Genomic DNA, 12114 nt, shown 5'->3' on the forward strand with positions numbered 1-12114 from the left:
ACTCATACAAAATATCTGCAAAAATAGTTATTTTAGTGCAAATCTGTGCAATAGCACAAAAACATTAGTATTACCAAAATATATACATTTGTCTAGAGAAGTTCTGCTTGTTTCTTTATTTCATTCTCTTGTGGTCAAACAGATAAAGGTATGTGTCATCCTTTAATGTGTATATAGGCAACATCCAGTATTGCTTTGAGGAACTGCTTTTGAGAAAACTGTAAATCTAAACTTTTCATGTGCGTTTTCCAAAGAGATGTAGCAGAAGACCTATACTTTAATAGTCTGAATGTGAAATGGACATAGCACTTCTTAATGTTACACAGGGATAAATCCTGCTCTTGTGGAAGCATTGGCAAATTGGCCTAATAAGTCTTTATAATTTTTCTGATTTCTGTGTTGCTGTGAAATACAGAAACAACTTCCCATTAAAATCCATTAAAGTGGAAAGTGTCCACTTCCTTCCCAAATCTGCCTATTAGAATTGTTATTTCTGTTCAGAACAGAAGAGCAGAGCAGGTGGTAACAGCTGCTTCTCACCAATTCCTGCTCACTATGAACTCCACTAGTGTTGATGACCACGGTCAGCTAAAGGGAGTACAAGACAGTAATACTTTAATATGGTGTTTTTCAAATAATTAAATTGGTGATATGTCAAAGAGAATAAGTAACATTATCCCAGTTTTTCAGGAGGGAGAGTGAAACCCAGAAAGTTTCCTCATCTAAGGTCACAAACAGGTCCCTAGCAGAGCTATGTCTCTTGGCTTGTGTTTTCTACCTTGCAAAGAGGCCTGAAGGTCCATAGCAGAGGGTCAGTGAGAAGTATGTTTATGTTAAACTAAAGTGCTACAAATTTCATCAATAGGGTAGTTAAACCCTTAAATATTAACAGCTGATATTGGCTTTATTTTATCCACCTATCTACAGTGACAGTTGGTAGCAGATTCCAATGTTTAGTTTTCTAGCAGTTTCCATGTGAAAAAGAAATATTAAAAGCATGATTTGAGAAGCTCCAACAGCTTCATTGTTTGGATTCAGCCTTTGAAATTTGGCAGGCAGAAAGCCCTTGGCTAGAGAAGTGACTTTTCTTCATTCCATGAAATTTCATTCAGGTTTTGCTGAGATATAAACCTTTGAAAATCCCCATTTCCCCTCTTTCCTTGCATTGCTTAGGAGAACTTTGGCAGTCCGTCAAATTAGTAACCAAATACAAACATTGTGAGGCTGGGCTCACAGTGCTGCCAGTGCAGCAGATACTGTGGAGCTAATGGAGCCATAGTAATGAGTCGCAGGAAGAGCCAGGTGGGGCTGCCCAGAGCTACTCCTTGAAACTCAGAACGTTTCCACAAAAGCTCACGTTCCTGTCTGTGCACAGGACAGGAACTCTCTCTCCCAATTGCAAGCGAGACAGAGAGAGCATGACTGGGCTTCTTTCAGTTTTACCCGAAGCAAAGACTTACCAGCTGCCTACCCACTTCCTAGGATAATAATCTACTTTCAGCAACTATAGGTATTCTTATAGCAGTACAGGTTTGTGCCACACGGCACTAAAGGTTCAAAGTTCAAATGTTGCTTATGATGTGTGGTGGAAGTCTTGTTGCAGTTCTACATAATATAATTTTGTAACAGCTGCAAAGGCTCACTTGGCTGCAAGCTGAGTGGGTGAGCTGTGCCTAAGAACTTTGAAAGAAATGCAGCAAAAAAAAATTGCAGAGGGTACATTAGCTTTCCCAGGCTGGATGGTGTGCTGTGCACAGTGCATGCTTTTTATTGGAACATTTGAACTGTGACCAGAGCCCCCATTGCAAACTGAGGGCTCTGATTGGCTGCTATTGAGCCATAAAAAGTTGAGGGAGTGAAAAGAAGAACAGAGAAGCCAGAAGGGAGCAACACCAGCCTGGAGAGAGGGGCAGAAACGCAGCCCCCTCCCCCTTCCCCTCTTTTCCTCCCCCCATGCAGAGGGAATGGAGCTGAGGCTCGCTGGGGAGCAGACATCAGGACAGAGGAGAGCCTGAGTATCCCAGGAGAAGCAGATTTCCCACCCAGGTCAGAGCTATGCAATCAGGCACACAGGTACCCAGGGAAGGAGTGGGGAGGGGTTGCTAAGCTAGCTGGGAGAAGCTGCCTGATCAGAGACCTGCAGAAGGAAGTCCTCTGCTTCAGCTGGCAAGGCTCGTACTGCAGGAACAGAGACCTGCAGAGGGAATCCGCTGTCTGCATGTGGAGGTGCTGGGGGAGAGAGACAGTTCAGAAAGGGAGCGGGCTGTGAGAATCCCCAAGCCACACGGGTGTAGGAGGGGACACTTAATCCCTAGTGTTTGCAGGAGGTGTATTTTTCAAAAGGAAACTATAGAAAAGAAGCCTATTATGTGCAGTGGCTGATCGGAGACTTGTTTTGCTGAGTTATTAAGAAAGACCAAGGAGTTCACTTTCCCCGGAACAGCAGAAGACTCACCTTCACCATCTAGTGGTGGATCATAGTTAAAGCTGCGTTGCCATTTATTGTTATGGGAAGGGGATTGTGACCAGAGGGAAATCAACCTGGATTATCAGGGGGAACTGTTTTAAAAGTTTATACCAGGTGAAGGTAATTATTGAGGTTGTTTGATGCAAGTGGTGGGACCACCCAGTGTGTTGGAATTATTCACTTAATGTTGCAGTTGGTTTTATTATAACCTATTGTTATTTGATATGTTTTTCTTCTTTTGCTTATTAATTTCTTTTCTGTATATAGTTGCACATAATAAAGAAACCAATGTGTTCATTGGGTTCAGAGTAAATTCCTGGGCAGTGAGGGTGAGGAACACACCTCTCCATGGGACACCTCAGTCATCAGATCTGCCTGAGGGGGTCCCAAGGCCACTGGCACCCTGAGGATCGAAAATCTGGCAACTCACCTGGCCTAGCATGCCAGCACAGGTTACAATTTGTTTTACCTATTTCCTTTTAAAGAAACCTATTCCATTTTATTTAAAACCTGTGTCAAAGAATGGTATTCAGGTTGCATATACAAGCACTTAAAAGTTAGGAAATACCTCAACAACTTTATTTTGGCCCTTTGCATATATATATATATGCATTATGATACTCTCTTTACATGATTATATACCGGGGCGGGCAATTATTTTGGGTAGAGGGCCACTTACTGAGTTTTGGTAAGCCATCGAGGGCTGCATAACAGGCAGCCAGGGGCAGATGCATATTAATTTTCTAATTTTTTTAGGGGTCCTGTGGGCCAGATAGAATGGCCTGGCAGGCCACATCCAGCCCACGGGTCACATTTTGCCCACCCCTGTTGCATACTATTTTTCCCCCACAAGTTTCCTGAGTTATTCACAGGATGGATGCACAGGAAGATGCTGTTAAAGTTGCTTAGGAATAAACCTGGTACCTATTACTTCATTTTTTTTAATGCATCACTCTGCAACCTAAACATTATTCTGTAAACTTAGCGCTGTTACGTGTAGTGTGTGTAAGAATGGGCTTATATATTATTAAGTATTATGGATTATAATTTTTTTGTAAATAGGATGAAATAGTATGTTAAGGCTGTAGTAGGAGATAATATCTAGATATTTGAAGAACCAGAGTTGACATTTTGGAGTCCAGTTTTTCAGTCCTTACACAGGCCAAACTTTTTATTAACCAAAAAGGGAAACCTGTTTATCATTTCATTTTAAAAAATTGTTATAGAGGAAATATGCAATGAAAATGTTTAAAAAGTAGTAGTAAGATACAGCCCTGTTGTTGTTGTTGTTGTTTGTAGATCTGATTAAGTTCCAAAGCTTAGGAACAGTGGAAAAAGACTTACAAAGTTTAACCTCAAATATGTTGAGGTCATGTTACAGAATGGCATATTATTTGGTAGTTAGAGAATTGCTAAGGCCTGAAATTTTTCTGAGCCTTGCTGACAAGTGGATTCAACAATTAATGGCATGATGGCACTACTACTTGGAAGGAGCCTCTGTAATTAGCTATTGTATTGGTTTTTCTGTATCAGTTTTTGTTTCAGTTTTTCTGCTATCAGAAGTTCTAAGATTTTCTATTTCCACTTGGTTTTAGTTTCACAACAAGCTGTATGACTGGTTTGGAGTTTCTGTACAATAATCTAAGAAAAGTAATATGTAATAATTTTGCATATTGGAGTGCAATATCCTGGTCATTGAAGGGCTAATATTAAACATTACTTTCCTTTAGGAATGAATAGGAGTGTATCGAATTTGGCTCATTGGTGGCTGCAGAATAAAAGAGAAGGCAAACAATACAGTAACTGTAGCTAAGCAAACCTCCCAACAAACACTGATGCCAGTTACAAGACAATGGCATTATTCTAGGCTCCAGCTCAAACTGACATAACTCTGTTGCCAGAGACAGTTAAAAAGCACTCTCAGGAAGGATATAGGGGATCAGTGGTCATAGGGTATCCAAGGGAACAGGATGATGGGAAGAGAGTGGTATTGCAAAAGGAGTGAAAAAGTTTGGCCTTCCTCAATTTCAGCAGTGAGCCTTGGGGAGGCATGCATACAGACTGGCTTGTTGGTTTATGAAGTTTTCTCTTAATGCCTTAGGTTTAAAATAACTAACATTTCCTATAAGGCTGCCTGGTCACTATAATCCAGGAGTGGGCAAAATACAGCTTTTGTCTGGGTCCCTCGATCCCACCCAGCACAGGTACAAGGGGCTGCCTGAGCTGTGGTGCATGCAGTTGGTCCCATTGCCCCCAGGTGCGCAGCAGGGCCAGGGTGGTATGGCAACTGGACTCCATTTTCTGGCGGCTCCTTCTGGCTGCCACTGCTGGACCTAGCTCTGCTGCCTGGGCACCCTGGCCTGTCTGCCATGCACCCACTGTCAAGGGCAGGACCCATGCGGGCAGGGCACACAGCCTGGGCAGCTGGGATGGGGCCATGGGCTGGTAGAGAGCAGTGTCCAGGAGCAAGACAGGCAGGCAGGGCCAGGGAGACCCTGGGATTTTGGGGCGGTGACAGTGTGAGGCTGGGGCTGGGACAGAGCCCCGATTCTGCAGGCAGGGATGTGCAGGGAGCACAACACAGCTCTTCTCCTGGCTCGTGCTGTCACCGCCCTGTGACCCTAGGGTCTCCATGGAGACTGGCTAGGACCCGTGCAGGCAGGGCACATACCCAGGTTGGAGCTGTGATCTTTGGGTGGTGACAACACAGAGCCAGGGCAGAACTTTGATCTGCTCGCTGTATGTCCCTGCCTGTGGAACCTGCACCTATCACAAGGGTGTGTGGACAGTGGATTGTGGCTCTGCACCGGCTCTGTACTGTCACCATCCCATGACCCTACCCTGTGATCCCAGCCTCACCCACCTGTCCTGCTCCCAAACACCACTCCCTGCTTGCCTTCCCATCCCACATAGGAAGTTTTGGTGAGTTGTGGGGAGGAGGGTAGGGTGGTTTCTGGCCCGCAACAGCTTAGCAAAACTCTCTATGTGGCCTACAGGTCCAAATAATTGCCCACCCCTGTTATAATCCATTTGATGCTGCTGCTAAAGGGAACAGAACTGCAGGATCTTCATTCACTTAAAAGTTCAATGAGATCTGATCTGTGATCCCAGCAATTTAACTTCCTACCATGCTACCCATGCATAGCAGGAGTTATGATTGTGTAATCGGGAATCGGATCCCAATTGTGCCATATTGCTGATTCAGGGGGAGCCCAGGGTCATAATGCACCTGGTTTGGAGTGTCAGTCTCCTGATTAGTGCTCCTAGTCTCAGGATAGCATCAAAGTCAAGGGCTCCAATGCACTTCTGAGGCTGGAAGCTTCACTTGGTTGATTGGCCTGACCATACATTCAATTTAAGGAGCGATGGGAACTCGCCACAAAGTTTTTACACATTTTGCCTAACCACTTTGGTTTATTCCCTGTTTAGTTGCACCTTTTGAACATGTGGCTGGGTTACTATGTGAACATATGAACACCATGTGAACATGTGGCTGGGTTACTACTCGGGCTGTGCGAAACTTTGGTCTCTGATTTGATTTGGTGGAGATTCGGCCCAATTCAGTGACCAAATCTCTGAATCCAAATCGAATCAAAGGACCCTTGAATCTCTCTGAATTGAATCAGAACCCTCCAAATCGATTTGGAAAGATTTGTCAATTCGGACATAGACACAGCTTTAAATGTTTTTTCTACATACCTTGAGGTAGCAGGCGGCTTGTGAATGCTGTGATGCTGGGGCTCATGGAGTGTCCCACAGAAGTGGGGGGGGCTCCCCAGCATGCTTGGCAGCAGACCAGGAAGTGGACCAGAAGCAATTCCGGTCTGCCAGACAGTGTGCTGCGGAACCCCCCTGCACCCCCAGGCTCAGCAACTGGTGCCCTCTGGGTCTGGGGGGGCACCCGGGGTCTCCCCACAGCTGATCACCAAGCCGGGGGATGTGGGGAGGGCCCCCAGCATGCTCCCTGGCAGATGCGGAAATGGACTGGAAGTACTCCCCCCCACAATGCTCCTGTGCAATGCTCCATGTGCCCCAGCACTGCAGTGTTCACAAGCCACTCTGGTACCTCAAGGTATGTAGAAAAAACATTTAAAGCTGTGTCTATGTCTGAATCAGTGATTGTCTGAATCAGCATAGAATGTTTTGATTCGTCCGAATCTGATCAGGGACAGTGATCTGAACTGAATCACTGTCCCTTATCCAGGCCGAATCCAAATCGAATAGGGCCCAATTTGCACATCCCTAGTTACTACCTAAGATGGGACTAATTTAAGTTTTTTTAGTGAAAGTCCAAAGGAATCAGCAGTTGGCCTAGTGCTATCAAGTAATTTTCTGAAACATCTAGGAGGAAATCACTGCTGACAAAAATTGCAAAAGGGAGAGAATTTAGAAAAAATCATAAATGCTGATAAATGATGAGGACAAGGCAGTCATAAAGAGTAAATCTGGATCATGTGGTAAGATGGGCCTAGTCAGACAAACTGATTTAATTGTGAGTGGGTTAGGCATTGGTCTGGATCCATTCAGCGTGTTTTGGGCTGTGGGAGGTTTTGCTTCTGGTGATGTGGTTGGCAAGGTTTGGTGTTGGTTTAAAGGATAGGATGGGTGGTTCTGGGAAGAGCTCTTTAAGAATTGGGTCTCCTTCTAGTATGAATTGCAATTGTTTGAGGATTTTCCATATAGGTTCCAGGGAGGGATGCTATGTCATAACCAGTGATGTGCAATTCACAGGAGTTTTTCTTCTGTACTGCAGCAATTCTTCATGAAGTATCCGGGTGGCTCTTTCAAAAGTGTGATCAATCTCAGAAAGGTTTTCCTCCATGGCCTAGTGCTACAGGTGCTTAATTGTTGGGCAGTCAGCTTATTTGTATCATGCTCCCATGCAATGATGATATCTCATATCTTGGGTATTGATATTAGGAGGTTGGTTTAAGGCTGCAGATCTCTGTGCCTTGAGTTTATTTGCTTCCATTACCAGGGAAGCACTTTTGTGTCCTCCATCCTAAGTCTACTCCATGTGGCACTCTACTCTGAGTTTTCTTTCAGCCCTTATCTATCTGCCATGCACATTTATCAATCCATTTTTCAGTTGCTTATTCTAGGATTTTTGTCCGTTATCCAAGATTTTAGGTCAGATGGAAAAAAAAAAAGTAAAAAAAAAAAAAAATTAAAAAAATGCTCCAGACTCATTGGCTCATCAGCACCCTGTAATACTAGCAAGAATTCTGCTGTTTTCCTGTGTATCCCTGTGCCCTTCAGCATAGTTTATATCCTTTTTTATCTGATACCCCGAAGCCCAGAAATCTTGTTCCTGTGTACACCAGGTATTAATTCAAACTTTTGTAACTGAGCTTGTTTACATGACTCATAATTTCCAGCTTCTTTTCTAGACCCTAGATGAAAGCATCCACCTAGACAGGGAGAAAGATACTGAACTCAGTGCTCAGTGGCTACCCAATTTAAATCCTCTCAAAAAATATGAAAAACTCGTTTGTGTTATTCCTATGCCTATAACAAGGTACCTGCTTAGAACTTATGCTGCCCCTGGACCTAGGTGTCTTGGTTGTCATAGAATCTGTCTCCATCCACTGAATCAGAATGTTGCTGGCCCATTTTGTCCATTTGACGTTCATGGTAGTTGGTCTTTTTTCCCCAATCGCTTCACTGCTTCTTTCTTTCTACTCTCCATTCTTGTTTGTCCTGCTATTCCTTCTCACTGTCTTCATTTTTCTCGCTGTCTGCAAGTTGTTTGGCCTCTACACGCAGCTTTTCTTTTTCAAGCTGATGTTTCCCCCCCTCAAACTATTGCCTGCTCAAGATCAGCTGCGGCTGAATTATTTGATAGGAACCCAGTTGCTGCTTCTTTCATACTCTTTCATGTTTTGCTCTAGGAGGCTGTCCCTTAGATTTACTAGTCTGGCTGGCTTGTTCTGGCCTATCTCTCTCTCTCTCTCTCTTTATTATATCTGCAGATAATGTGGATACTCCTCTCAAGTCCCCTTGTGATCATTTTTTTTTCTGTTCCTCAGAGCAGCAGCTGTGCATTTGGCTGGGTACACATGTTTAAATGATCTGGAAGAATTCTCCCAGTTTTGTTTTCCTTGTAGAAAAGAGATCCCTGAACAGGCATGTGAATGCTGAGTCCCTGAAGAGCAGATAGTGTGCACTGCTGATGCTATGCCACCAGGGGCCCCTGTGCACTCATCTCAGCATGCCCTGCAGGCTCCCTTAGTCTGCCTGGAGACAAGTGGCAGCAGTGTACAGGATAGCCCTGATTGGTTGACCCTGACTGCTCAGGGTCAGCCTGTGTCTTCCTGCAGCACAATGTGGGAATTGTGAAGGAGGCATGTTCTGGTCTCTGCTTGGCTGGAGGAGTAGAGTCCAGCCCAAGTGACTCACTATGTTTGGGAGAGGAGGGAGAAGGGCAGGAAAACATCTTAGGATGTTGTAGAACTGTGCTGTAGCTTCCTTCCAAAGGAAAAATAGAAACATTTGCTTTTCTAGGAGAAACTCTCACAGGAATGATTTAACCTTGGTTGTTCCTGGTATATTTTTCTCTGGGAGAAAAATCCTGAACATCTGTAGTTTCATATTTTTTTATGGGAGAGCAGTGACTCTCCCAGAAGAAACTGAATGTCTATTTGTGGCCAAAGTCAGCTCTTGATTATTTAGGTGCATCTCTGCTTATTTCTACCAGGTGACTTTTTCTGAGTTTCTCACAGTTTATCTTTCCCATCTCTTCTTATGCTTTTTCCTGAGAAGACTAAATCTTTTTTTTACTCTTTTGGCTTTTTTTCCTTTTCTAAGTCTTGCTTTCTTTGCTGTTGGAATTGAGCAGAAATTCACTGCTGTCTTTATCCCAACACACAGCTACAAAATGTGTCAGTTCTTCAGTTGACTACATCTCTGACTCCTCCTGCTCCTTTGAGCACACCAAAACATATACAACACATGCCCATCTCTCCTGAAAGACTACCATTCCCTGGATCTGAAGAAGACCCAGCTTATTCTGATAACCTCTGTCTACCCCCCCAGACAATCACTGACAAATTACCACCCTTTCCACCCCTGTGAGGGTTTTGTGAGGGTTTTAATGTCGTTTCAATCTCTAGACTCCATACCTGGCAAATAGTTGTGTTGCTTAGGGCTAGAGCCATTGTCCTGTAATTCCTTCCAGAGCGTGTTGGGAGGTTTACTTAGCTATAGCTGTTGCATTGCTTTCCTGTTGTTTTTTTTTTTCTTCTACAGTCCTCTATTAGGCTTAATTAAAATATTTATAGAAGAAATTGTTATAACTAATATGTGATAAGATTACATCACCTAGTAGTGTTCAGAAAATTGTTATATCTCAGTATTTTTAGGTTATTACATGGCAGTTTTATGTATAACAGGGGACTTCATTATGGGATGAGATAGTGATCATGAATTGCTGAAATCATCTGTTTCCTTCCCAGGTCCCAAAAAATAGTACTTGGTCACAGGGAAATTAAATCCCTGTTATATAGTCAATAATGCATGTATGACATCCCAGCAGAATTTGGTCTTTGGGCACCTCCGTTAATTGCGGAGGAAGACACCAGACTATCTCTATCAGCAGGTGGGCTAATAGGATTTTACTTGTGTAAGGATCACAGGATGACACCATTTACTTCGCACTGGCTTTTGCTGCATAGTGGTAGCATTATGTAACTGATGTGGTCGCTTTCAAAATATTTCACTAATGTTCTGATCCTAAAAATATTGGAAGTGCCTATTGGTTTCATACATCTTCGAAGTTTGCATGGCTTAATTAAAATGACTAGTGGATAATGTTAAGCATGTACTTGAAGTGCTTTCAAGATCAGGTTCTAGCCAACCTATGCAGTTGGACAGGAAACACTGCATGTTGCCTGTAAATACCTTTGTGTCAAGAATGTCTAGCTGACTTGTAAAAAGTTGTAGCATTAAAGTTTTAAGTATTGTAGTATTTATAAACATTTAGTTTTAACTCATTTTATTAAGAACATAAATTGTAAGGTTATGAAGAAGCTTTTATTTTATTATTTCCAGAAAGCAAAACAGAGAATCTTAATTTGTGCTATGGTTTTCTTTTCTACAGGTGAAAATCTCTGTAATGAAATGCATCTTTTGCTTCACTACCAATATTTATCAGATGGTTCCATTTAGAGGGCTAGTAGCAAGGGAAATGGCAATGCCCAAACCCAGCTCTTCTGGAGGTTCATAAATCTTGAAGCAGGATTGAAGAACGCAAGAAAGAGATTGGTCCAACAATGTAAGATACCAGAACTGTTAAATATGTTTCTAACTTCGCCCATTTTTGTGTACTTTTGCTGGCAACTGCTAGTAGGGCAGGAGAAGGCTAGCTAAGTTCTCTCATGTTTTTAAGTATCTGCTTGTGGTTTACATGTATACATTAATTAGAGTCTAGACTATGTTTATCTTAAACATATCATATTGTGTTAGGATTGTTTTGCTTACTGGTCAAGAGAATATTCAGTTTGTTTTGTTAAGAAAATATTTTTGACAATGTATAATTATGACCACGGTTTAATCATTCTGTCACCTGAAGTGTTCAAGATCTATACAGCTTCCAAACTCTCTTAAGTGAGAACTGTGCATGTATCTGTGGGAAGATATTGGCCCCTGGCTGCTGTATTTTCTGAAAGTAAGAGATTTTTCATATGTACCTATTATCCTAGTAAAATGTAAAAGACTGATTGAGATTTCTCTTTTTACAGTGTTCTAGATTTGCAGAGATGAATCATGATGCTGTCTTTTCCCCACAGTACTACCAAGTCTTTCAGCCACTACAAGAACATTCCTATTGATCTGCATCCCAATAGTGTATAATTGTGTAAGTATTGTCATTGTTTATCCATTTAGCTCCTACAAAGCCTATCAAGCAGGGGTAGGCAACATTTTTGGTCGGAGTGCCAAAAAAACTGCAGTGTCTACCTTGTAAGGTGCTGGAGTGCCAACACACCAGAAAAACAAATCTGGGGCAGGGGGTACGTGACAGGATGCACTGCATATTAATATAGTTAATAATCATAAATGTTGCTTTTTTTACAGTAAATATCAGGTTTTCTAAAAATTCTAAACCCGGTGACCATAAATAAAACTTCATATACTACCTTTGTTTTTGTGTGGTTTTTTTGTTAAGCATGTTGTGTTGAGAGAAGAGAGAGAAGACAGAAAAAGAGAAAAAAAAGGACAGAGAGAAAGAAAAGAGGAGACAGAGAAAAATGGATAGAGAAAAAGAAGAGAAGAGAGAGAGAAAAAAGAAAAAGAGGAGAAATGGGGAAATAAGAGAAGAGAGAAAACGAGGAGAAGGAAGAGAAGAAAAAGAAGAACAGCAGAAAGAGAGAGAAAAAGAGAAGAAAAAAAAAAGGAAAAAGAGAAAAAGTGTGTCCCTTGCTGCCCATGTCTCCCACTGTTACCAGCTGTATCTCGGGCCCGCTAGTTCAGGGCAGTGTCTGGCAGAGGGAGGCAGTGACACCCCAACAGCAGCTGCGAGGGCCAAGGCGCCCAGACCTCCTCAATAGTCCCAGAGCGGGGGTAGCCTGGGCCCAGAGCTGGGAGGGATGGCGGGACTGGCCACGGCTTGGACAGACAGATGCCCTGACTCACCCAGGTGGGGGCAACAC

General features: G+C 42.9%; 1 protein-coding gene and 1 long non-coding RNA gene across 2 annotated transcripts in view; one reads left to right on the forward strand and one right to left on the reverse strand.

The window, feature by feature from the left end:
* Positions 1 to 2464, reverse strand: part of CUNH11orf58 (chromosome unknown C11orf58 homolog) — a 17029-nt gene extending 14565 nt beyond the window's left edge. Inside the window, exon 1 of the mRNA XM_014520513.2 lies at positions 2456 to 2464. Within this exon, the coding sequence (XP_014375999.2) occupies positions 2456 to 2464 (9 nt within the window). The remainder of the gene's footprint in view (positions 1 to 2455) is intronic.
* A 278-nt stretch (positions 2465 to 2742) lies between these two features.
* Positions 2743 to 11663, forward strand: LOC102388343. Its single transcript, XR_323975.3, has 4 exons — positions 2743 to 2919; positions 10566 to 10739; positions 11206 to 11321; positions 11631 to 11663. It is a non-coding gene; the product is annotated as an uncharacterized LOC102388343 (long non-coding RNA).
* Positions 11664 to 12114: the final 451 nt, after the last annotated feature.

Source organism: Alligator sinensis, unplaced genomic scaffold (genome assembly GCF_000455745.1).
Source record: "Alligator sinensis unplaced genomic scaffold, ASM45574v1 scaffold447_1, whole genome shotgun sequence".
Taxonomy (NCBI): domain Eukaryota; kingdom Metazoa; phylum Chordata; order Crocodylia; family Alligatoridae; genus Alligator; species Alligator sinensis.